General features: G+C 39.4%; 1 protein-coding gene across 2 annotated transcripts in view; it reads right to left on the bottom strand.

Annotated features, from left to right (window-relative positions):
• Window positions 1-1,155: 1,155 nt before the first annotated feature.
• The window catches only part of C4H4orf19 (chromosome 4 C4orf19 homolog), a 44,086-nt gene continuing 18,554 nt past the window's right edge, over window positions 1,156-26,687 (bottom strand). Inside the window, exons 2-6 of one of the 2 annotated variants that reach the window (XM_026847019.1) lie at window positions 25,650-25,699; window positions 23,157-23,247; window positions 20,348-20,402; window positions 4,489-4,536; window positions 1,156-3,397 (exon numbers count right to left, since the gene is read on the bottom strand). In XM_026847019.1, coding sequence (XP_026702820.1) covers window positions 2,458-3,397; window positions 4,489-4,536; window positions 20,348-20,402; window positions 23,157-23,193 — 1,080 coding nt within the window. In that variant the 5' untranslated portion in view covers window positions 23,194-23,247; window positions 25,650-25,699 and the 3' untranslated portion in view covers window positions 1,156-2,457. The remainder of the gene's footprint in view (window positions 3,398-4,488; window positions 4,537-20,347; window positions 20,403-23,156; window positions 23,248-25,649; window positions 25,700-26,687) is intronic. The other variant, XM_026847020.1, reaches the window with a different exon arrangement.

The raw sequence follows: 26,687 nt of genomic DNA, 5'->3' as shown, positions 1-26,687 counted from the left end.
GCCCAGCTGATCTCTTGCAGGGGATTGAAGTCTGGTGGTCCGCAGTTGCAGGCAGCTGCCCGTAGAAGAGATGCCAGGTTTGGAGTGCCCAGGGCACCGGTTCGGTTTGACTAGGTGCTCACCTCTAGTGTATTTTAATTATTGGGAAGGAAGATGAAAACTTGATGTGATTTGTGGTTGGAGCTCTGGTTAGAAAATTTTAATCAAGTGGGTAGTGAAAAATTAGATGTGGTTTTGTTACATTTCATTCTTTAATCATGCCATGGTGCAGCAGGGGCTGGCACTCCCTGGGCTGGGGTGTGGGGAGTGGTGGAGGCTCCCCTGGGGACAGCACAGCCTGTCCCACCACCCCAGCCAGGGAAAGGGGCAGGCTGGGGGGGGCACCAGGGCAAACCCAGCCCCAGGCATCTCTCACGGGGCCAGGCCGAGTGTCTGTCTGGGCCAGGCTGTCAGCCTGCGGGTAGGCCCGGTTTAGCAGGGCCCATGGCCAGGCTGAGCAGGGCTGTGGGGAGCTGGGGCAGGGTCTGATGCCCCCGGGGGCTGCCATGGGCCCAGGGCAGGGGGAGCCCTGAGGGGTGGCCAGTGACAGTCAGGCCTGGTGATGCCCTCAGGGCTCTCACAGCATAAAAGCAGACATGCTATGTCCTGTCATAACCATAACTAGTAATATGCAATGTGCAAGTAGTCTTTCACTGTCATTCAGTATTATAGTAATCTTTGATACACAAACGTGCACATAAAACTTGTATGCACTTACAAAAATGCTTAGAAGGGCCTATTAAAGTAGGAAAGTGGTAGTCAGCAGTACTACAATACTTTAAAAACATACACAGCTTTTTTATTTTCCAGATACAATGTAGTGACTTTCATCTGGAGCTGCATATAGTTCTCTTGAAGCTGAGACGTTAGTTTAATTGCTCATTAATGTTTTGAAATCTTGATTTGGTTTTGCAGTATTTGGAAGAAAAGAGGGAATCTGCATTTAAACAGAAATAATTTAAATATCTACACATTACTTTAATCCCACCTCCTAATATTCTGATCCTTACATATGTTAATGGTTAGACTAGGATTCAGCATATACTCTTGGCAAATAACATAGTTGTGCTTTTCTTGTACCTGATGAGGGATATATCTTATAGTACTACTTTTATGTAACTGTTATATAAGCACAAAACCAACCAGATTATTTTTTTATATGAATAAAAAAATTTATTAAGAGTTTATAACAAAAACTCAGAAGCCACGATTTCAGTATAAAATGTCAAGCACTTTCTATGTCAACCATTAAGATCCAACTTTTGATGAATTGGCAGCAAAAAGGTGGTTTATCTCCTTTTAATTTTTTTTTTAACCCCCCCGCAAGAAAGGCTAACTAGTCTAGCCTGAAAATCAGAGGAAGGGTAAACACTCCACGAATGCAACTGATACTTTCAAGTTTTATGCTTAATTCAACTTGGAAGCTTGATCCCTTTCCTGCTGTATAAGGACTGCAGCAGAGCCAGGGAGGGGTCCACACTGTCTCTTACCTGTATATAAACAAAATGCATCTTGCTGGGGATGTTTGAGACACTACCTGTTTGCAGACTGTATTGTTAAGGCAAGCGATGTATGCCTGGAAAATTTAGCAGAGTTGAAAGGTCTCAGGGTGTAGTTTTACAACAGTTTTAATCTATCCAAACTGGTAGGGCTGAGTTTTGATCCCTCACTGGCACCTTTGAGAGTGTGTGCAATTCTTGTGTGAGCTAGTTTAGCTCATTAAACCAACAGACAGTTAACCACTCTTGAATTTGGCTAGGCTTCTGCTGTTTTAATGAACTGAAGCAGATCACTTGGGGTATCAAACAAAGGCCAGGGGAGGTGTAAGGGAGAAAATGAGGTAACCTAACACCAGTTGCACATGCACAGATTTAGGCTTAATTTGGAATGGAACCATGACTGCAGTGAAGTGCAAGCCAAGCTGCCTTCCCTACTTCATACTTCATTAGATCATAGAACTTTGAGTCAGTGGTTTTTGGGTTTTTTTTGTCCTAACAGGGTGAAAATCTATGGTTTCTAACTCCATGGCTTCTATAGTTCCGTTTTAAATACTGGAAGTTTTATAAACCTGGAATATAGAGTACTCTCAGACCCTCGTGAGGGTCAAAACCAAAGGAAACGTTTGCATGAGTCCAGGTGAGGTGGGTATGCAGCAGAATATCTTGTGTGGGTGAAATGATGCTTTATGCTCCTGGCTGGCCCCACAGAAAGAGTGTTAGTGTTACTGTTAGCCAAGGGAGCACTTCTGTACCTCGTGCGGTAGACATTAAAAGGCTGTATAAAACAGCTGAAGGGACAGAGGCTTAGTCCCAACTCCTTTTATATATGCTGTTCATAACAGCTGTCCACATATGTGGTTCATATAGATCCAGAAATAAAATCTGGATCTTACCCAGTGTATTAGAAAGTAACCTTCATCTAGTAGTCATCATCATCTTCCACATCTTCCCCTGCAGTTGCAGCTTCCAGTGCAGCCAGAGCTGCTGCAACTTCTGCATCTTCCTCCTCAATTTCTCCATTGATGTCTTTATGGTTGGGGTCTGTGGGTGCCTGTGCAACTCTGGTAACAGCCACAGCAGTGATACCACCAGTAATGCCCTCACTCAAACTCGCAGAGTCAGTTTTAAAAGGTTCAATACTGCTCTCCTTCATAGGTGAAGGTGGGGTTACACAAAGATCCTGTATTGCTGCAGGCCCAGCATTCTGGTCTGAATGTGCACAATTGACTGAAAAGCTATCTTTTTCAACATAGTTCCTGGTTTGGTTGCCATTTTGGGGATAATCAATAGCTGGCAGTTTTAAGGCATTGTTTTGTGTCTCTAGTATTGCACTTCCTTTGAGAAAGATGCTGTCTTCTGCAGACTGGGAGTTCTCATCTTGAATACTGTTTGGCTTATTGCAGGCTGCCTTCCTCTGCCTGCCTGCCTCTAGGTCAAGTTCTTGTCCAGACCTATTTGTTTTGGTGTAAAAGTGTCTATTGTTGGCTGAAGAAGCTTCTGACTGGCTGGAGGTTCCCTGTTCACTGGCTTCTTTTACTGGGCTTGTATTGGGATTGAGCATGGAGTGCGCTCCAGCACAGGAGTTGCCACCGTTGACTGCAACATCAAGCTTTGCAACACACTTCACAAGGCCAGCCTCTTGGAAATCTTTGCCTCTGTGGTTCCAGAGGGTTTCTTTTGTGCTGTTTACCTGATTTTTGTTTTCTGTTCTGTCTAGCTCATCCTTTTGGAGTTCATTTATATGTTCTTGGATTTCACTGTTCTCTTTGGATTTATTGCTGCCTTGCTCATTAAGTTTATAGCTGTTTACTTCATGAATGCATCCAGGTGATTGTACTTCTTCTGGATCAAAAATATAGCTGGAATATGGAAAATTTTTAGAGGAAATGTTAATTATGTTGTTGATAAATAAGAAAAATAACTAAGCTTAATTTTTGAGAGATCTTGAGGAACTGGTGTCACTAAACTTTACCTGGGGTTCTGAGAATGAGCTAAACTGAATGGAAATGCTGAATCTGTGCTGTAGGCTGCTGTCTCCTGGCATTGATCTTAACTTACCCCTGTAGTGAGATTTACCAGGAGCATAAAGAGTATGTCAGAGAACCTTGTGCCGATTGTTGAATGATTCCAGCTTTATTTTTCATTTTCTCTGGGAGGTTGACTAGCCAAGGAGTAGCCATCACATACATATGTTGTTGATTAATATGTCCTCATGTAGTTACTAAAATAGCTCCCCTTTTTGTCCTGGTGTTATTCCTTTCAAGTCTTACCTCTTTGTCCTTTTTAAATTTTTGTCCCTTCCTTCTTCCTTTCTTACTTAATTTTTCCTCTGGCTCCATGTTTTCCTTGACTTCTTTCTTTCAGATACTCTCTCTATTCTTTATCTTCCTTTTTTCTCTCATATCACCAGTTTTCTTTCCCACTTCCTTACCTTTTTCTAGAGATGTGGCCAAGGGAACGAGTAACCGTCAAGTGGGGCTGAAGTGTTGTCTTTCTAAAACTAGCTAGTCATCTTCTCTAGGGAGACTTTTTATGTGGGAATTGTTCCCACAACTAACTACATTTAAAAGCTATGATGGAAGTAAGGATTTATAGTTCATTTTCACTGCTTAGGAGAGAGGGAGGATCTAACAAAGTCTGTGCTCCTCATTCTAGTGACTTGAGGGAAGCTCAATGTGGAAAAGCTTTGCTAAATATGAGTTTTAAATGCCACACAATTTTTCTGTGGGTTAGGAATTATAAAAATGGATCTCAGTCACAGTAAATCAAAAGGACATTCACAGGGAATGAGTATGCCTATGCTCAGGCATGACTTTAAAGATACTGTAAACTTTGTGAAAACTCCAACCTTGTATATAGGCTTCATTTAAGCAGCTCGTGTAGGGGAGCACAGACACATATTTTAATGTATTTCTTTTATTCAGTCTAAGCAACTCTTGTTCTGTGGTACCTTTGTATCATTTTGCAGCACCTGCACCCCATCTGGATTTTCTTTAATCTGAAAAGAGAGAGAGGAAAGGCAAGGGAGAGGGGAAATGAGTGAAGCAATATGAAATTAATGTATGGGCAATTGCATTGAAAATTATGCTCATGTGTAGAAGGGTTTCATTAGGTAAATAGAAAGATGCTGACATAAGAATGAATGCAGTACAGTTCAAGGTCATTCTAGGTTGCTATCTCACACTGACAGTGGCCTTTAGTTGAGGAAAAATCTGGTGAAGAATTTAACAGTTCTTAAGCAGATAGTGATGTTCTCCTGGAATATTTTCTTAACAAATTTTATGACTTGGAGATTCCTGAGTCAGAGAGTAGTGGATTTTTTTTCTCTTCTGTGAATTTGTCCAGTTGTTTTCTGAACTCCAGTAAACTCCTAGCATCTACAGCATCCTTTACTTGGGAAGTTTCACAGCCCAGCCTTGCCTGTGTGAAGAAGCACCTGGTTTTGTTTGACTTGAACCTCATTCTTGCCAGCAGTATTTGATGCCTTCTAGTTCTTGTATTAGAAGAGATGATAGCATCATGTCCTATTGTCACTGTAGTACAGGTCCTGTACTGCCCTTTCAGATCTGATAGGCAGTCTGAAGAATCCTCATCTTTTTAAATGTTACCCAAACTGACATTGTTTTGTTCCTATAGATTGTTCTTGTGGTGGTTCTCTGGGTCTTTTCCATTTCAACATATTCTTAGAGGATCTGTGGGAACCACAAATTAATGCTTTCCTAATAACTCTTGCCCCCACTCAGTTGGCTCTGTGACAGCTACTGGGCACTGAGGTGACATTTCTGTCTCTTAGACACAGACATATTGCTGGGATTGGTGCTTTATTATATGTAGTGTGTTGCACCTGCATTTTACTATGGTATATTCTTCAGTTTGACTAGAACTAGCAGAGTGTTTTCATTTCACTATGTCTCAGTATGCTGCAAGCTTTTTTAGTATGTGTGTCATTGCCTGACCCAGTGAGATGCTAAAAGATATCTGTTAGATGGTTTGTATGCTAAAGTCTTTTATTCTGGGACTAAACAGTTTGCTAATTTGGACCTCTAAGAACTTCTATGTTCTGAATCTAAAGTGAAGACAGATCTAGCACCTTCCTTATGAGGACAAGCTGAGAGAGTTGGGGTTGTTCAGCCTAGAGAAGGATCCAGGGAGACCTTATAGCAGCTTTCCAGTACTTAAAGGGGACCCACAGGAAAGCTGGGGAGGGACTCTTTATCAGGGTGTGTAGTGATGGGATGAGGGGTGATGGTTTTAAACTGAAGGAGGGCAGGTTTATGTTACATATAAGGAAGAAATTCTTTACTGTGAGGGTGGTGAGACACTGGCACAGGTTGCCCAGAGAAGCTGTGGCTGCCCCCTCCCTGGCAGTGTTCAAGGCCAGGTTGGACAGGGCTTTGAGCAACCTGGTCTAGTGGAAGGTGTCCCTGCCCGTGGAAGGTGTCCCTGCCCATGGCAGGGGGGTTGGAACTAGATGATCTTTAAGGTTCCTTCCAGCCTGAACTGTTCTATGATTCTGTGATCTGAACATCCCAAAATCTGAGAAAAAACATTCTTTATGGGTTGGGGCTATCTTATTTCAAGTTAATCAAGTCAGGACAGTTTGCTAATATGTTTTGTCCATTGTTATTCAGGCTCTTTCTTTTTCTCTTGAGATGTTCTGCAACCTCACATACTTTTGCCATTGCCTAAAGACAACAGCTCACTTCCCATAAAACAGAAATTGATGATGCAAGGTCAGGGTATTTTCTAGAGTGGTTTATTTACAAAACACCAAAGGGAAGTAGTATTGATTTATTCTTACCAGGCATGGCCTGAACTGCCCACCAGTGATTATGGTAGAAGACATTACAATTAAAACTCTGCTGTATGGGTTTATTGTCTCACTTTTTTTCTGTCTAAAATATGACTTCCTTTGGCGTTAGCACTGAATAAAATGCCTGATGTCAAGTCCCTCATTCCTGGAGCCTCTAAGGACCTGCAGTCATTCTGGAGCAGGTTTTAGCTAGGGTATAGCTGCTCCAACCTATATTTTTTGTCTTTGCATGTGAACTGTTTTGGAGCAGAAACTTTTTATCAGGAGTAGCCAGCTCTGCCTGTTGGCTTGGCTGGTAAGACAGCTGCTTTGTTTCCTCTGTCTTGGTGCTACTTCTCTCTTCCTTAAATGCACTCTCCCTTCCACATCTCTGCTGATCTCGTGCCGTGTTGTCGCCCCTGCACCCCTCAACAATGTCAGAGCAGGAATTCTGATACAGGATTTTTGATCTGAAGAGATGCAATAACTGGTGAGGTAGTCATGTGTACTGACCCTCCTTATGTGCAGTTGCTTTAAAACTAAGAAGGTGTTTGGATGGGTTTGACTAGATATGGGGCTTATTTTAAGCCATATAGTAGCCATCTTTTCCAGCCAAAGAGGAATTCATAATACAATTTTCTTTGATCATGTTATAAGCTGAAAATAGCTGCAGCTGTTCTTTAGGTTAAGAATAATTTGAAGATAATTCAGTTGAGCTAAGCCCTATGCAGACACTTGTTTTGGTTTGACTGAAGTCTTTAGTTTTAGCTTAAACCTGCTTGTAAACTGAATGAACAAAAACTGCATAAAGTTAACCAGCTCTTGATGGACTCAGCCTTCAAGTCTCAGTGGTTGGAGATTACCATGTGTTGGTAAGTCATTGTGTGATCTTCATGGGAAAGGCAATGTAACTTGGCTTATGTTAAGCCTCTTTGTATTCAGACTCTTCCCTCATACTTGCCATGGGCTAAGAGTATGCAAATATTATTTCAGCTCTGCTAAATCATGGTAACTTCAATTGCTGTCACTTGCCATGTGAGCCTACTGAAATGCCCACACAGCCTTTGACTTGACTTTAAAATGTATAGGTTTGGTGAAACCCGTCTTGGTTTGTATGTAGACCAGTTCTGAGAACAGATACTGCGGCTAGCTGGGTGTGGGCACTTCAGGTCAGACTGCTTCTGTTTAAACTTTTATCTGACAAATTTCCTGCTCAGTGCTTTTATTTATAATTTCTTGCAAATTTTTTAAAGCACAAAATCTTGCTCGTAGGTTATAGCCACTGGGAAGTGCTAATTACTGTCCTTTATTCTGTTGTAAAGACACCTGTGATTGTCATAGAAGGCAATTATAAATGGGAATTACTGTTGTTGTTTTCATAGGAAGCACCTTCCTGTTTTTTTTTTTTTGTTTTGTTTTTGGTTTTGTTTTTTTTAATTACAGTTACGGTTTGAATTATCTCTGGGGCTACCGTTTTAAGCTTTTTCACTGATTACAACTGGATCTGTCCTCTGGCACAAATAAACCATTACATATAGAAAATACTTTGTGTTATCTTATAAATTACTTCACATTCCTGAAATAGGAATATAGTTTTACAATGTCACTGAACACCGGTTTGTTTTTTTTCCCCTTACCCTTTTCCATATTTATAATAATCTTTCAAGTCAATTTGGAATATAATTCTGGGGAATGCTTTTATGGCATGAAAAGGCATGCTTTAATCTACTTATCTTAGTTGAGGTACCTTGCTCTAAAGACTTGTGTATTGTGTGATGTTTTTAGTTCCATTAATGGATAAGCAGTATTAATAAGCTCCTGTCTGGAGCGGTTTGAGTCAAGCACATGCTAAAAACTTGCAACTAAAAAGGATTAGAGAGCTCAAGAAATTGATAATGATCTGTTATCTGATACTGAGCTTAGAAACATTGCATCCTTTTATGTACAAACTTTTTTGCCTTTTTATAGGATGTTTATTGTGTTAGATATTCTGTGTTGCTAAATTGATCAGATGTCAGATGAATTGGACATGATGTGGAATTCTCCCTTGCAGAACACTTTTGGAGCTAGTCTGTGTGTGTGTCCTGCCTGCACACTCGCCCCCAAAAATAGGCTGCCTGTCTAAAGCAGCAGGAAAATGCTTGGCTTTAACGTTTAGAGCCTCAGAATTCAAATCAAAGCGCCATTAATCCTAGATTTCATTCTTTCTCAATCATGAAATTCACGAAGGCCTGCAAATTTCTGTCACTGGTTATTATGTAGCCACTTAATCCTGAACACTAACATCATCTGGCATTAAAGCTCTACTAAAATATTAAGTACAGATTTATTTTTTAGGAATATACTGGAGCACCTGGAGCATTTACAGGAATGAGATAAAGCTGTTCAGGTGAGAGGAATAAAATAGGAATTAATTTTTTTTATTCTGCTAAATTTTGAACTTCTGCTTTCCAGCTTTGAGTAGCTGCTGAATCTTCTAAAGTGTGTATCTGAGGCTGAGCTTGTACTAGTTTCTACAAAATAATCAGATTCTTGCAGCATGCGTAGGATAGCCTTCTGGTCTGCATATTCAGTGTCAGTGCTTGATTCAGTTAAAGTTAACGATACTTCAGTTTAAGAGATGGAAGAGGCCCAACTCTGTGTTTTCCCCAGCGAGGCCAGCAGAGCTGTAGCTGACTATGCAAAAAATAGTCAAGATATAATGTCCTTGCGCAAAAGATAGTCTAGGTGTCCTTTCAATGTATTAAACGAGTAGTCAGAGAGAGAGAGACCAGGAAAACTGCTGGTTTTCCTGGAAAGAATGTCTTTCTTCCTTTAAAGGAATATTATACAGAAGTGCAACTATTTTAAAATCAATTGGAAAAAATCCTTCTGTCTTTTGAGGAGGTAGTAATTAGACTTAATTTGAGGAGAGCAGAACATCAGTCCTATCAGTACAACAAATACTGAAAAAGGGGAGGCTGTTAAATAATTTTATGGTGGCACCTGTTAAGAGAATGAAATGGGACTTTTCTTAGTGTGAAACCTTGCTGAGGATAACAAGAAAGTCTCTGACTCCAAAAATTTAATCTTGTATTTCAAACCACAATGTGCTTTAAGAGAAGTCTGCTTAGCTTTATCAGATTTGAGAAACATGACGTATGTGATTTTTAAATTATATGATAACATAGCTTCTATTGTCTATTTAAACTGTAGCTGTGTTATGAATAAACAAAAAGCAAATGGAAGATAATGGCATGAAAAGGGAAGGAGAAATATTTTTGGGAAATAAAAATGGTTTGACAACCTTTCCTGATATTCTTGGAAGTTTACATAGAAACAGAAAAAGGCCAATCTTATGGTTCATGGTGTATTTTCTGCCTTAACTATTTTTAAAAAATAAATTATTTTTTTTTTAAAACCTCTTTGGGAGCAGAGGCAGAAAGCTGAAGAGAAAGCATATTAAAATAGCTTCTCCAGTAGGTCTCAAACTGTGATAAACACTGGCTTGGTGACTTTTGATCTGGGTCACTATTTTAAAGCCAGTTGGTTTTTTTGTTTGTTTGGGTTTTTCCTCCCACACACCCTGGTACTTTATGAACTTTTGCTATTTCTTTGGCTTTTCTTTCTCCTCCTTCCTCCCCCATTCTAGATGATAAAGTAAGGAGTTTTTTAATACGTTTGTATTATCTGGGCTGCTGAGCCTGAAGATGCATCTCCTAGGGGCCCGGGGCACCTCTTTCTGATGACTTTGTACAGTAGAGGCACTTTTCAGGCTAGAACCTGCCAGTGTCTTCCCCATCAGTCATCTGTGCTTTGCACTCTTCAATGAAACCTGTCCTTTCTTGGGGTACTGGCCTGAGCTACCGGTCTCTCTGCAATGGACAGAAACCCTTGCTCATCAAAATTAAGCCTGGCTGCCACACTCCTAACACGAATATAATTTAGTTAGTGGGTTTTTTTTTTTTTTTTTTTTTTCTTAGCGAGGTCTCATATATGCCAAATGCTAACCAGCTAGGAGACTTACTCACAGAAGCAAATGTGGGAAGAGAAAGTGCAGAGAAATACGTACAGATTGGTAGGAATAACCTTAGAGAGCTCTATCACTTGGCAAGCTTCTCCTATGGGAGGCATAGTTTGCCCTCAGTGCTGAGTAGGCATTCACACATCTCAGAAGATTTCAGATCCTCAGCATGTGCCAAGGTCTGAGAAAGGTTCAAGTGTATCTAGGTTGGAGGAGGGAAGTGCTATGTGTTACTGAGGAGTGGAGACAGGAACAATTGATCTGGGAAAGAGGCACAGAAAGACTGTGGGGCAGGTGGTAGAGCTGAGAAGAACTACATTTAGAATTTTAAAAAAAACTAGTAAACATAAAGTAGAAAAAAATTCACTGTGGTAGAGGGATAGAGAGGATAACAGGGAAAAAGTTGTAAAGGGAGAAAGAGCAGGGACATAAATTCATTAGCCATGTACTGTGCAGGCTAATCACTGCTATTGAATGAATATAATCTGTAAGAACTGTCTCACTTTGCTTAAAATACAGAGAATGCTTCAAATCCTGTCGGTATTTCCCTTACTTTAGTCACTATTCTGAGGCCAGAGGACCTCCAAAGGGTGGTAGTGGGGAACCACTCATCCTGGCCCCAGAATCATCTGAGCAACCTGATCTGGTTGAAGATGTCCCTGCTTATTGCAAGGGGGTTGGACTAGATGGTCTTTAAAGGTCCCTTTCAATCCAAAATATTCTATGATTCTTTGATTCTGTAATGCTCTGTGGAGACTAATACCATCAATTAAACCTTTGGAGCTGACAGATAAATGTTTTCTGAGAACAAATTACTTTCCTACAAAACTCCAGAGGAGTTCTATTGCTGTATCTGAAAGTTACAGAGTAGTTTGGCTGGAACAGTCACATTTAGCTTAGCAGTGAGAACCAAAAAAAATTTGAAAATTAAAGTGGCATAGAATGCCTGATCTTTTTTATCGAGTCTTAAGAGTCTTTAGCAACTCTCATCTTAGTGTAGTTGTTACAGAGGCAACAGTTTGATAACAAGTATGTGCATTGAGACCAATACTTAAAGCTGGACTGAAATCTATTTACTTTCTTTTTGACTGAACCTTAATCTGGACATTTATTTTAAAAGTGCTTCAGGGAACAACTGAATGGTCATATATGATCTAAAATAAATGGACTAACCTGAGGAAATAGCATAATATGCTCCCTTATAGGAAGCAAGTCCCACCTCATGGGCTCTTTTTGTTTGTCTGTTTTTCTGTAGCAGAATTAACTTCAGTCTCTGTTCACACTTTCTCAAAGTGCAGGACTGAAGTGTCATTTCCGTGCTTAGCCATCAGGCAGCCCAGCCCTACTGAGATGCCTGTCTGTGCTGTCCTGCTCATGGAGTATGACCTGTGGAATGACTTTTGAGTCAGCATGCAGTTCCTGCTGTCTGCATTGCTCTGCACAGAAAGGGAACTAACTGTGCAAGTGCTTTTCCTGGTGCAGCTTGGTTTACCCTCCTGTTTTGAGGGAGGCAGGCTCTATATTTGGGAATAAGGAGTGTCAGAGTGTCTGCCAGAAAGAGCCTTGGGCTATCCTGCCAGCACAAGGTTTTTACTAAGGTTATTGTTGCCTGTCATCTTTTCATTTATTTTACAAACAAAGCTGGAGAGCTGCACAGGTCTGCCAGCCACTTTTATTCTTCACTGAGGCCTTATTTGCTCACCAAATGGTTTGCATGCATCTCTAGTACAGCTAACTGTGAAGATAAGAGAAGCTGACACCTAGGGATCCATTGAAAGACTCATATAAAACTTCTTCAGCCACAGCCTAACTACAGTGTTGATTTAGGGCAGTCAGTTTTGGATGTTTGACTCCTGTTGCCACACTCTGCTTGTTCCTTTTCAAATCAGATCCCTTGGTTTTCATAGATAAATGTTATCATTGCATGAATGCAAATAATCTTTACATTTTCTTCACTTGTTGAGAAGAACACATGCATTTTTTTGAAGACATTTCTTTCCCTTTTTTCTCCCTGGCCAATCTGAATCAATCCCAGGGATTGTACATTGTGTGAGGTAGTGGACTGATTCTTCAAGCGTTTTTGTGATTGAAGTGTGAAATTTCTGGGTGATATTAAACACTGGCACTGTGTACTGACATGACTGGCTGCTTCAATGAGGAAGAGTTTGATGCATTCTGTATGCTATTTAAGGCATGAAGTTTAGGGGTTTTGTGTGTAGGGACTTACAGGAGTAATTTATGCTTCTTCCCAATGAAGCTGTGAAACTGATTTAGACTGGTAGCCTTTTCAAGTGAGAAAAGGGGCTTTAACCAAGGCAGGTATCAAAAGCTGGAGGTTCTCATGCATCAGAAGCATGTGTTGCTTGTTATCTGGGATTTTATAGGATTTTCTCAGTTATGGCTCCATAAATTTTGATGCTTTGTATTCTGACAGAGTATTTTTTTTGTTGCTGAGTAAGTAGTTCTGATATCACAACTTGGTTTTGCTTCATCAAGGTAGTAGGTGACAGGATAACAGAATAAAAGACAAAGGTATGCCAGCAATCATAGCAAGAGGAAAAGCAAACCAAAGAGAATTGTTTCTAATTAGCTGTATTCCCACACTTAGGAGATTACAGAGAAAAGTGATTTAATATCAAACACCCAAACAACAAATGCCATGCTTGCCCAATGAACATTCAAGACAGCATCAGATAATCGCCAAACTATGGCCTACTCGCCAAATAACCAGTGGGATTAATGTTATCATGATTTTAACATCTATCTGCATGTCATCATCTGAAAATGTATGCATGTATTATCTAGGAAATTTGCAATAATAATTGACAAAAATTTGCACTTGCTGTGCTCTTTGTCCCAGGATCACAACATTAGCAATCAATGCTAATTACTGTGTACATGAAATAGTACAAACTGCATATTATATCTTTGGATTATTCATAACAGCATCCAAGGGAAAGTGCAGTCCACTAGCTGGAAGGTGTCTACTGTGCAGGAGTCAATTATATCCTCTAATTGTAGTTGTGTGTTGTAGCATTCCTCAATACTGGGGAAAAGCATTCTGCCAGCGTGATATCCAGCTACAGTCTGATGAGAAGCGACTCTGGCAGTCAGGATGCTTGGAGTAATGGAAATAGCTGCTTACATTTATATTCTCACTCAAAGAGGAGAAAAAGTCAGATTTAGCCTGATTCTGCTGATTTTTAGAAAAATGCATGCTAATCATCTTACATATGTGTAGTTGTACTACCAGGAAACTATACCAGTATAGTTGGCAATGACAGTACCGGCCAGTTGTTACGTGCCCGTGTAAACACCTTAGCTGGAATGGAGAGCATCTGAATTGATGCAAATGCAGCATGAGAAACTGCTCGACTTTACAGCTGCTCTCTCCCTATGCCCCAAGGCATCTAGCTATGTTTTTATCGGATCCTGATGGTATTTCTGCTCCCACCTTGCCCCTTCACCTTCTTGCTTTTTCATGTGGCTGTTTTGCACCAAACTAAGGTGTAGTGGTGGGCAGGTCTCAAGGCAGGGAAACTTGAGCACCCCTGTACTTGTTTGCAGGTGTGCTGGTGGAAGGGGAAGGTAATGAAAAGTAGATGCTATCAGATGTTTTGAGTTGTAACTATTAGTTATTGCCTAAGCTAATCTTCTAAAAAATGTAATATATGCATAGCTATGTTAAGTCCTGCTAGCTCCTCCTCAAAATGTCCTTTCCAAACCAGTAAGGTAAGCCAGATCTTCTGCTTACCTCTAGTGGCTTCCTGAGAGAATTAGTCAGTATATGAAGTCCCATGTTTTATTCTCATCATAGATTCCTATTTCCACTCTGCCAACATTTTTTTTTTTAATTTTAAAGACATTCTTGTACTATTTCATTCACTGATTAATCTCTCTGGTAGTTGTAGGCTTTTTTGAAAACACCTCTGAGAAAGTAAGGCCAGCTCACAGGTGAACCTTTTTGTGATGCCCTTATTACTGCAATAGAGAGCCTCAGAGGGTATGTGGGCTACAACCTGGAGGTGATCTGAACATTCTCTTTTTTGCTGTTATGCTCTTTGGCATCAATTTTAAATATTTAAGATACTAAAAGGAAATGCATTCTCTGACTAGTTCCTCATCACTCACAGCACTACGTCACAGCACATTTCCTGACCCCCATTATTTACCATAGAAAATGTTTGGTTTATTTTTGATGATTAGAAGGAAGAGTGGGGCAAAGGGTAAAACTCTCACAATCATTCGCCAGTTTGCACAAAGGAAAAACAAATATAGCTTGTAGCATAAAACCACTAACTTCCTCTTTAGCCAAGCTTATTCTCTACATCTGGTTTTCCCAAACTTACATCACTGTCTGGTGCTTAAGTTGCTGAAGTTCCTATTTCCTGTCTTTTAAAATTGTTAATCCTGTAAAATATAATAGCTTGTACACTAGTGGGGCCTAAAACCCCGAATCGTGTTTAGGGCCATGTTGTGCAGAGGCAAACATAGAAATGCACCCCTTCCCAAGGGATGCATGGTCTAAATGTGTGACAAGGCAAAAAATGGGTATGATAAACAGATGGTCATGTACGTGTGAAAGAAGCAATCAGCAGAGAAACTATATTTGATTCAGTAATTGTGTTAAGCTAAGCCCAAATGGGGATCTGTGTTTGGGAACACAGCTGGAGCCTTAAAATAGTTATAGCCAATTTTTATGTAACAAAGAGGGACTGTATCTGAAATCTCATCTCTCTTGGGAGGTTAAAGTGTGTCTTTGCAGTCTTATGTGACTTTATACTTTGGAGAATGGATTCTTGGGTTCCAACCCTTGGTCTGAAAAACCTTGTTTATATCCAATGTCTTCTTAAAACACTTAACATCAAAACAGCTCAAGAATCAGGGGTTAAGATAGTGCTGCTATGGGGCTACAGTTCACAGGATCCTTTGCTTATGCTGTGCCTGTAACAGCTCCCTTCCCAGTGGCAGGCTTCAGCAGCCCTCTTCAAAGCATGCCATCAAGGATGTGACTTTGATAGCTGTGAGACTTGAAGCTGAGGGTCAAACTGAACCAGGGCTCCTAATTTATGAAGGAATTCTCTAACCTTCTGAATACTATGTAAAACAATTACTGCTGCCTCTGTGGTTTTGACTGGGAGTTGCTGGGGCTGCTGTGTTTTAGGCTGAACATTGTGCTCTTAGTTTGCGAGAGATGTGGCCTTAATGCACCTGCCAGGCTTTGGAGCCTCAGCAACACCATGTAGTTTCAGGGCACAGGAAATCTGGTATAGTCACTATAGTCACACCTTAGGGCAATGGGTTCATAAATTCTCAGCAGACTTGGCTGGGGATCCAGCTGAAGTGCCTTGTCCCTCCTGGCATAGATGCATGTGGGTATTTGATTATAAATCCTTGCTCTTAACTTGGACTCCCTGTCCTGTCATGCCTTTGGCTGGACAACCTTTCCTGATTCCTAATACAAGTAGTCTGCTTATTTTACAATTCCCAGATGAGCTTGACAGGCAATATTTTGCTGATACCTGTCAAGATGGTAGGAACTTTGGTATGTCCATCAAACCAGCTTTAGTCAGCTGGACATCTGGGTGGAAGTGCAGTGCCTGTGCACTTCCAGAAAGTGCTGTGGATTTCAGTTTAGGACTTGGGCACTTAAAATTCACCAAAGCATCACAAGGACTCTAAAAGTATTAGTGAACACAATTAATAATGGAGTTGGAATAAGAAATCCTTTAGGATGCCCTATTTTCCTGACTCATAAGGCTCTATCCTGACTGGATGATACACATCTGTGTGACATACCATAGATTGGCCTGGGCTTAGTGAAACAGAAGCTTGAATAGGGTCTGAGGACAAGTTGTTCATATGGATAACTTATTTTTCTGCTAGCTAAGCATTACACCACAGAGAATCTGGGTCCCACTGGCATAGCAGTGGGACAGGTAGAAACTTAGCATTGGCAGCTTATCTGTGACTTTCCTTCTTGAGGCCAGTGGAGACTTCATCTGTGTCATACATATGATGCAGTGAATCTTTTCAAGAGAAGAACATGACTCATATGCCTCATTTGTCCACTTTGCAGGACAACTCAGATTCAGCTAGAGGAAGCGGCTTTTCATTTTTTTTTTTTTTATAATCTTTGTGATAAAGAAATGACATGGCAGGTATATAGAAATACAACCTTACGATCTAACATGTACCTCTTCTTAGGTATTTATAAATGTACCTCTCCTTAGGTGTCACACACATGTATGTATAATAAATAAAAAGATCTTAACCAGGGAATAGATCCCTGGTAGTCCAAGTAGTTTTCCTATTAATAAAATTCTCATTATTTGCTCCCCAGCTTTGGAAACACAGCTACTGAAGTCCTGGTTATGAATTTCAAAGGGTCATTGCTCTTATGCCTCAGGGATTTCTCAAGCGAATAGTAGGAAGAGATCATACAGAGAACTTGGTTGCATGAAGTTGCTGAAAGGAAAGTGCATGGCAATTGATGTATGCCATAACTGTCCATGTTCCAGCTTTTTGTTATTTTAGAATATGAGGTACCTTATACGGATGTTGCAGTAAAAAGAAAAGCATTAATTTGGAAATTCTGTTCCATGTTCACATCATTTTAGTGGAGCTGCTAAAAGTTACTTGCTCCTAATAATTTTGGAAATATTTGAATACTCCAAAATACTCTCCTGTTCCTTATCTTCTCATATAGTTCCTATTCTGTATCTTCACAAGAGGCTGCTTCCTGGTTCTTGCTAGAAATACCTGTACTTTGAGGTGTTACCTAATGCCTGTCATATTAGCTAGGGGATCAAACCTGATCTTGAACTGCTGTGTCTTGCTTCAGTGATATTTTGTAAATTCAATCCTGTTCAGTGACCTGGTCTGAATATCCTGAAGACCATGAGCCTTTTACACAGGGTGCATCCATATTCTGCCTGCCTACTTAAGAGACAATCATACACTGAAATCAGTGGAGACATTTTGGTTTACTTAAAAAAAAAAAAAAAATCTTCTAGTTGTCTATTTCACTGGAAATACTGAGGTTTTTATATGCATGTTGTTGTTCTTTACACTTTTTTTTTTTCTAATGGATTTTTTTCCTAATGGTTGACTCATTTATCCTGGCATAAAAACTACATACAACTCAATCTGGTGGTTTCTTTTGTTTGTTTGTTTGTTTGTTTGTTTTTTTGTTTCCTCCTGTAGATGTCTCAGACTTATCTTTAAAATATTAAACAAATGAGAAAAACTAAAGGTCTTGTGATAGATTTCTTACAGATGCTTCTGGTTCTGTCTACATGGCTAGTTGAACAAATATGATTTTAACCTTTGGATGAAAGATTAGGTAACAAAGGACTTAACTTTACATGAATAAGTAAATTCAGGTCTCAGAGTAGAGAGAGAGGACTTAAGCATGCTGCTTGATCCATTTGTATATTAAAGGCTATAGTAAATTTTGAGGACTGAGAAAATTCAACAGTTGCTGAGAGGTTGAAGACGTCTATTAAAGATAGCAATAGTTGCTGTCCCTGGTAAAAGATGAGATTGACATTTTAGCTGAATTTGGAGAAGGGCAGATGCTGAGGTCAGAAAGGTACATTTGAAGAAAACAACAATATGTTAGTGTCTAAAGTTGCATCCAGCCCTTGACAGATTTACTTTTGGACATGTCCCTTTATGGCTGTGTGTGAGATGCTGCTGAGCAAACTGATGAATCAGTGTCTAATGACGCATAGCTGCGGGATCTCAGTGCCTATATGTGTGTCTTAAATGGGAAGTAGCACTAAACTCTGGTACTGAGTTGGAAGTTGGGATATTGTTGGTCACTCAGGTCACTGGTTTGGACTGGTATGATGGTGCCTAATATCTTGTAGCAATGCTGGATCCACATGGCAGTGTGAATACAAAGCAGATTCTCTCCTAGCTATGATCTGGCCTTAGCTTCCTGCACCATCACCAGAGGGGACCGGGAGAATGCAAATAAGGGCAGAATCTGCCTTTTGGAATATTTATTACTCTGGGGCTGAACGACCCAGAAACTGCATAGTTTGATTTTCTCTGCAGTACTGTCAGGAAAGCAAACAGATTCTTTGACTTGAATTCTGTATGTCAGCACAACTGGCTGTGGAGCTGATTATTTTCTGTTTTCTGGCTCTGAAGTTACTTTTCCTTAGATTTCTGTTTGCAGAATCAGTTGAAGACTAAGCCTGCTTAAATATAGAAGTATTTTCTAGATGTGGATTGTTTCTCAACTGAATATATAGTTACATGTATAAAATATGAATATATATAAAGGCTATTTTTGTAGCCTCCTGGAATAATTTAACTGTTACTGTATCAGTTTTATGGATGCTGATATCAATGAGAAACTCTACTTGGGACATTAGGAAAATGGAAAGTATCAGATGGTGAGCATGAAGGCTACAGCTTACTGCCACAGGATTTAGTGTGTGAGAAAAACTTGGCAAGCCAGACTGGTTCCCAGTTACATTATGTGATTATGCCATGTACACTGTCCCATAGCTGCCACTAGCTTGTGGCATAGCAGCATGCTGTACAATGCTATGAACTCCAGCTCTTTGGTGATCCTTCATCTGCTGGAAGCTGTTGCCTCTTGTATTTGCCTGTGAGTTCTGTGCAGCAGTGAAAACCCAGAAACAATTTATTTGCCTTCTGCAGCAATCTGGGGGCTATAGATAGCAAAACCTTTAAAAAATGCTGTTGAAAGATTTTTGAATCATTAGGTGATCTGGGAAACACTTTGTGAGCAGAGGAAGACAGGAAAGGAGAGAAGGTGGAGACCTCATGTTTTAGATGTCAAAATTCTTCTAAGTTAAAATAAGAAAATAATAAAACCTAGAAAAACAACAATTAAGTGGAAGTGCACTAATTGGTACATGTTAGCCCATGTAATTTTGGCATTCTAGTGTATTGAAAACTTCTTTTTTGCTGCACATCAGTTTTGTGGATAAGGTCAGTGCTTCTTTGGTTTTGTGGGTTTTCTTCCCCCCTCTTGAATTTTGAAAGTGGGCGTGAAGAGACACTGGAGATTAGCAGGCCTTTATCCTTTAAGTATGCCATATATTTTTACTTAAGGGAGCAATATTCTGAAAGTAGACTTGGATGTCTGTGGCAATAGCTTCAAATAGGTATTGGAGTTTTTTGCGTGTATGCCTTTAGGCAGCATTGAGGCCAGGAAGGATATGTGATCTTAGCTGTGGTATTCAATTGTAGCTTTGTGTCCCCCAAAATCATCTTGCCCTGAATATTTCAAATGCTTCTGATTTGTTTATATCATCCAGAATATTGCTAGTGGCAGGTATTGTGGTGGTGTACTGCTCAGAACATCAGACTCTTTTAATACAAAGAAAATTGGATAAAGCCGCAAGCAGTTAGTATGAGTCAATGAATCTCTTCTGTAAAAAAAATACAAACACGTGGGTGAAGGAGGTTTCTTAAAATTGTCAGGATATTGCGTTTGACCATTTGATGGAACAACCTGGAGCCCTTTGTAAGGGAACTGTCAGAAACCAGCGTGTTCTCCCTCTCCAGCCAAAAATCAATCCTTGTGTTTTGCAGTTTGTTCTCCTACCCCCAAATTCCCCTTCTTTTCCCCCATTTCCTTACCTTGTTCTTCCTGTACTATTTGCCTGCATTTCTACATTTTCTCCTGCCATTTTTCACCTGTGTTAACTGACTTAGAATGAGTTAACTCTGTATTTCTTTATTTCTTCTTCACAGTATCTTTTTCTAAACTCAGAGTCCAAACTAAGAAGCTTTTATTTTTACATCAGAAATATCAGGGGTTGGAAAGAACCACAGTTCAGAATCTGTTCTGTCACCAGACTTGTGTCGCTCTGTAGCAGCAAAGCTTCACCATTAGAAAATATGGTGGGTCTACCACAGAGAGAAAAATAATCTAGTCATGTTCTCTTGTGGAGTGCTGAAGTTACAATAGTGAATGGCCAGTAAATTTTAAAGCTACACAAGGAGAATGGAAAAAAATAATCCTACCTTTCAGATTGTACTCCATTGACTGCTTGAAAGGTTTGATTTAAAGGTCTTGATCCTGCAATGGTAAAACAACACTTTGCAAGTGGTTTCTTCATGTGCCCACACAAGTAAGGATACTCTGAGTTGTAGGCTGTCTACTACAAACAGTGTGGAAATATAACAACCTCTTCAGGCCATTGTGAATTTTTAATTTAGACAATGATCAAACAAATCACTTGAGTAGTATGCTCATCCCCTTGAGCTGGGCTGGAATGCTAACCTGCTTAAAGTGAGCATGAGCTTGCCTGCTACAGTGGATTAGGACTCATGTGAAGTGTTTGTACTTTAAACAACAACAATAAAATTAGAGAACTTTCAAATATGTAGTACTATGTGATTTCTTTTTTCTTTGGGAGCAGGATATTTATAGTATCAGCTAAAACTTTACTGTATGCTTGTCAGAACTTTCTCCTTCAGATTTTCACAAATTTTGGAACTTAAGAAATGCCTCTAGCTGGTAAAGCTATTGTTCTTTCAGATATGTGTGGTTTAGGCTAAATGGAAAATTCAGCAAAATGCTTTCTAAGAATTTACAGAGACACAGATAAATTAATGAGATAATGATAGAATAAGAATGAAACAATGCAGATGCTTTTTCTCCTTAAAAATATGAATATTTTCTGTATTTCTTCTAGTGAGTGAAATGTGGGTGTATGTGCATGTGGATCTCTGTGTACATGCAAACTTGTAATGAATATTAATCACCAAGTCAAGGTCATTTCTGTGAAATGGGCATTGTATTTTGCTGTGAATTTTAGAATTTGGGCCATGTGCTTTCTTTCATTCTTGGCATCTCTCTGCTTAAGTGGCAGTAACTTGAAAAATCTCAGTGCAGCTTACAAAACACAAATCCAGACAGAGCTGTGCTTGCACCATTCTTGAAACCTACAACTCTTTTCTTGTAAGAGAGTGAGGTTTTTACTGGCCTTAAGATCCCTTTCAGCAGAACTCTCCTAGGATCTAAGCTAAGGCAGTTCATTCCTGAATTCCGCATCCATAGGTAATGGGACTGGGGAGGGACAGTACAAGGCAATTTCATGGTCATTGCTGTTGCTGCTGTTTTTGCTACAGTCTTTGCATGCATATTACTTGCGATAATACTTCTCAGAGTTTATCGGTAAACTCTGAAAAGTTCTCATAAAATTTCAGGTTTGCAATTACTCTTGGCTGCGTAAGTAGTTTTATGCTTGCTGTTAGCCTACAAAGTCAAGAAGACAACAGTGCATAGTGTCTGACCCATAGGTGATCGTTAGAAGGTTTTTTTATTAAAAGCTTGAAATATAACTGAAAACTAAATGCAAATTGAATTGTCTGATGTATCTGATGTGACTCTTGCTAAGGAGAACCTGGGAACCCTCAATTCATTGCGTTGCTCTGTTGCGCTACAGCAAGTCACTTGTCTTGTATGCTACTGTTTCATATCCTTCTCAGAGCTTAAAATTTGTGCAGCACTTTGTAGATTTATAGCTCTCTTCAATCTTATTATACTGTTGCAAAGGGTTGAGAATATTTCTGTGCATCTGTTAAAGGTGCTGTCAGTACTTTAGGTGGAGTAAATAATAAAGCTTATGAAGAATGAGTCATTGTGTGTTCCTGTTTTTATGCAACCTTTTGCTGGGATCATCTTGTGTCTTTTTACCTTAATTCTATTATTTGATATAGCTGTCATTATTAATTATCAAGTAGATTCATCCATTTAATTTTTGTTCCAATCTCTAATCAGTCTTGCTTGCAGTGTAATTCTGACTTGATGTCCTTATTTGTTTTGTGTAAGCCATGACCTAAACATTTATGCATACAATGAAAGAAAAATGAAAAATAAAATCCATAGTCTTTTGCCCCATGTTGAAAGGATACAGATTTTATTTAACAAATGTAAAAGATGCAGCCTGCTTAACTAAACCTTACAGTGCATTCTTATCTCCCGCAAATTGCTTTTATCTATTTAACAAATTTTGAAGTAGAAGGTTAGCTATAAAATTTTCTTTTAATTTATAATTGGGTTTGGCTTGTTTATTTTAAATCTTCTAGGAAATATGCTTCTATAATTCCCTGGAAATTTAAAATGAAAATGCCAGAAAGGAAAGCTGATGGGAGTCATAGCTGTTGGTAAGTTGTAAGCTTACTCATTATATCATGTAAAGTGATAACTGATTTCACTGTGAACTTGTCTGATATGTGTGACTGGCTTTTGATTCAAAAGCAGAATGTGTTTTTTCTTTAAGGAAAAGGAAATATAATGATTTAGTTAAACTGTTTGCCTGTAATGTTTGAATGAGTGCTGAAAACTCACTCAAAAATGCTGGATATTTAACAGAAGAATATATGTTTCAGATGAACCAATAGTTAATTTTCTCTGTGTCAGGATCAGGCATAAACCATTCTGTATTTGTACACAAACTTGAGTTAAATATATCCCCTTTTCATTGTATTCAGAGCTTTTTCCTCTTCTGCTTGGTGATGGTTTGGAACATGACTGTTAGTCCTGCAAATTACACAGACATCTTGATTAAATACTCTTTTTACCATCATCTTTGCTTAGCAACATCCCTTCTGAGATATTTTGGGAAACTTAATACTTGCCTTGTGTGTTAAACAGTGTTTGTAAATCAAGGAATGTTCCACATCCCTACTTGCTTGTGTTGTTTAATACTTTTTACATTACTCTTTTTGAGACAGAAACATGAAGCCTTACACATCCAGTCACTCCAACTTATTGCATGACACAACAGCAAGTGACCTGAGACCCAGTCTTTGGTATATAGCTTACCATGTTGGTGTAGATCATTAAAGTGAATGAATAGCATCTACGTGATTGTCATGGATCCAAGCAACAAGTAGTTTTCACATTCCAAAATAACCTGGAATTTAAACAAAATCATTAAGCTCTCCTATTTGCATTTTTCATTTCATTTAGTTGCTGAAAAACATGCTATCTCAGTCATATAGTCAAAATCTAAATGCAATACCCCTAAGCCTGCTTTGCCATAGACCGTGGGTATACTTCAGACCTTGTGTGTGTTTTGTGCTGGACAAAATTAACCTTTTGGACACCGAGCAGTTATTTTTGTATTTACCTTCTAGTGCTGCTGTTGAATCCCTTTCTAGGTTTTTGTTTTGAAAGTTGTGTTGGTTCTCTGTTTGAAGCGTGCATGGGGTGCTGCTTTCTCTGCGCAAGCTGGACAGTTCCCGTTCTGATCCACCTATATAATGTTGTGAAGCTGACCAGCGTTTTTCACAAGAGTCTCCCTCACCCTAAGGATCAAAGAGAACTAACATATGTTTTACTCAAACAATACAGGGTTTAACTCTTTCCAGAATTCATAACTTGATCTTCCAAGCTGATCAGTTGACATTACTTGTTTTCCTTTGTTGGCCAAACATATTAGAACTCTATGCTGTCCCTGACGGTTTCAGAAAATGTTCAGCTATCGACAGTGGTTTTAATTTATGCCCTGAGATTTGCATTCCCCTCACAGTTTCCTTCCTTTCTCTAATAGTGTTGGGCCTGCCCCATGCAAGCTTTTGTGGTATTGTTCAAATACTTTCTCTGCTGCAAACTCTGTTGTCCAATAGCTTTTTTGGGGTCTTTTTGATCAATTCAACTCTTCATCTCATTTCAAATTTCAGTGGAACAAAGCTTTGATTTCCATGCATTCTTTGTGGTTTTGCCCATGTGTTTCATTAGAATTGTTTACATATGGTTATATTAAAGTGCTCTTTGCGCAAGGCAAGCTGAGATGCATTTTGTATGAGGGATACTGTATAAAATGTAGGCTTATAGCATGTCAATGGTAAAACTGGGATCGACCTTGCTAGGAGTGGAACCAAAGTTAAGATTCTGTTGCAATGTCATGAAAGGGAGAAGTTTTGTGAAATCAAAGCTGAATTGCAAAATCTTGAGTTGTTTCTGTGAATGCTTGGAGTGAAGAAATAGTCTTTCAACTGTACAACTTCACACTTCTCCCCTAGGCTCCATAAGGTTGAGGAGAAGTAAAAATGTAGGTAACTATAGCTGTCTTGGTTTACTGGGGGAACTGAGAAGGAAGAGAAATGAATAGTCAAGTTTTCTCTAGGAAATGTACCTAGGAAATAAAATAATTTTGAGGTAATTCTATCAAAAAGTTTTCCAAGACTTTTAATATATTTATCAGCACATTAGTTCTTGAATTCTGTCATTATGCTCCTTTGTCAAATGTCACCAACAACATGAAGAACATAAGCAGGCAACTGAGATACCATGCACCAGTTAACATTTGAATGAATGCTGTTTAAAAATTCTTTGAGATCTGACCAATCTCCCTGATTTGTGGAGAGCCTGATCAGTAACTGAAAAGGCGTAGGTTGTTACCTGAGTGCTAAAAACAAGCTGACAAAAGGAGAGATCCTGATCCATAGCTGAAAATAGGCAGTAATCATCTGGAAAAGCTGTGATCTCGCCAGTTTCTGGCTTGCCTGGGCTGAACTTCCAGTTCGCACCTGTATGAGTTGAGTTGTGCTTGTTTTGCCATGAAAGGGAAATGTCATAAACTGCTGGTGTGTTGGACTGTAAGAAGTGGTATATTCAAGTATGTGCAAAGGATGTCTGGAGAATTACCTTTGTTAGCTATGGCAGCTTAGGATTTAGTTGATCTTGCAGTCCATTATCATGTGTTCATTTGTGTCCAGATACAGGTTCTTAGCTACAGTCATTTTTTAGTGAGGCCCCTTTGGGTCACCAGCAGAAAGAGATGTTTATGTCCTGTTTGTTCCATGGCTTTTGTAGACTGTGCTGGCTACTGTCTATTTCTTCCTGGCAACTAGTGATCATGAGCTGTTTTAGATGGTAGTATCCTTGTTCCTAACAGGCTTTCTGCTGCCCAGACTATGAATCAACAAAATAAATTTGTCTTATGTTTTATGAAGTGTCATACAGAATCATAAAATAATTGATTGAAAGAGAGCTCCAGAGTGCATATGGCCTAAGCTTACACTCTGTAGAGGTCAATATAGGTCTACAGCATGGTATGAAACATATAACACCCAGGTTTAGCTCATTAATGCATGGAAAGCTTTGATCTTTATTGGTGGTGTCCGCAGCAGCAGCATATGGCTCTGCTGGGCAAGTGATGTAGTGTCAATATACTCTGTCTATGTTTGTACAGTTCTTTATTAGTAAAAATCTCCCAGAAGGCAAGGGTGAAAGTTCAGCATCCAAAATTTTCCACTTCTGTAACAGCTTCCTGTTCTTAGACTGGGTGTTAAATGTGTTCTGATTGCTTACCTCCAGACTTCAGCCCAAAATGATAGCAACCTGTCTCCTGTTTAAAGAACCTAGAAGAAGAAAAGAACATACTGGTGTTTTACTGTATACTGCTATTTGCATATATCACTATGAGCAATGGCAATACAGAAACATTTATATTCCTTCCAGAAAAAGGTATTTATGGCAATTTCCCTCAGTCTGTTGTTAAAAAGAGAATTTTTTGTTGCAGTAGATTACACTGTTCCTTAGGTACTGCTTTCTCATTTTTAAGTTTTTGTTGTCAGGGCAAGTAAAATAACGACCACATAAGAAATGTCTTATGAGTGGGACCTTTTTACAGCTTCATCCTGCAAGTTGCTTGGGCACAGAGATGGTCAGGTACCCAATTCTTGCAGGCACTCTTCAGCCAGCACTGAGAAACCATGGCAATCTGACAGACAGTACTTTGCATGGAGCAGGTTTTTTTTCTTTGTAGCAATTGAGGACATGCAGCCTTTGTACGATCAGGATCTGAGAAATCAACCTACCCAGATGCTTAAAAATTAATTAAGGGGAGGGAGTGAGCAAAACCAGCTCCTAGTTCCGGCAGCTGTCAATGCCCATAAATCATCAGCTCTGTTTTTCCTTTTGAAGCAGGACAAGACCATGAATTTAATTAATGGGTTTGACTTGCTCTGGAAACACACAGTAGAGAAATCGCCCTACCCACACCTTTCACAGATGCTGTAAACATACAAATGTTATTGTGTATTTACTTATGAATGTTTTTCCAGCATCATTGTGCTAGATACAGTTGAATGCCTCAGGCAAGTGGCAAGCCAATGACTGCAACAAATCCTTGTTCTTTGGACACCCAGATCAGAGCCACAAGGAGCAGCAGGTTAGCTCCTGTTTGCTTGGTTTCACCCAAGTTCTGCTCAACAAAGTCATTAATAATGGCTGCTACAGAAAACTCTAGGGGAAAAAAAAGAGTACTTTTTCTTTGTTTTCTGTGCTCGAGGAATTTAATTATAATATGAAAAAAACCCTCAAGTAGATTTATCCTGCCACTCTTGT

This window comes from Athene cunicularia (assembly GCF_003259725.1).
Source record: "Athene cunicularia isolate RWA chromosome 4 unlocalized genomic scaffold, athCun1 chr4_part1, whole genome shotgun sequence".
Classification (NCBI taxonomy): domain Eukaryota; kingdom Metazoa; phylum Chordata; class Aves; order Strigiformes; family Strigidae; genus Athene; species Athene cunicularia.
The sequence above is the reverse complement of the archived record's forward strand: the minus strand, read 5'-3'. Positions and strand labels throughout refer to the sequence as shown.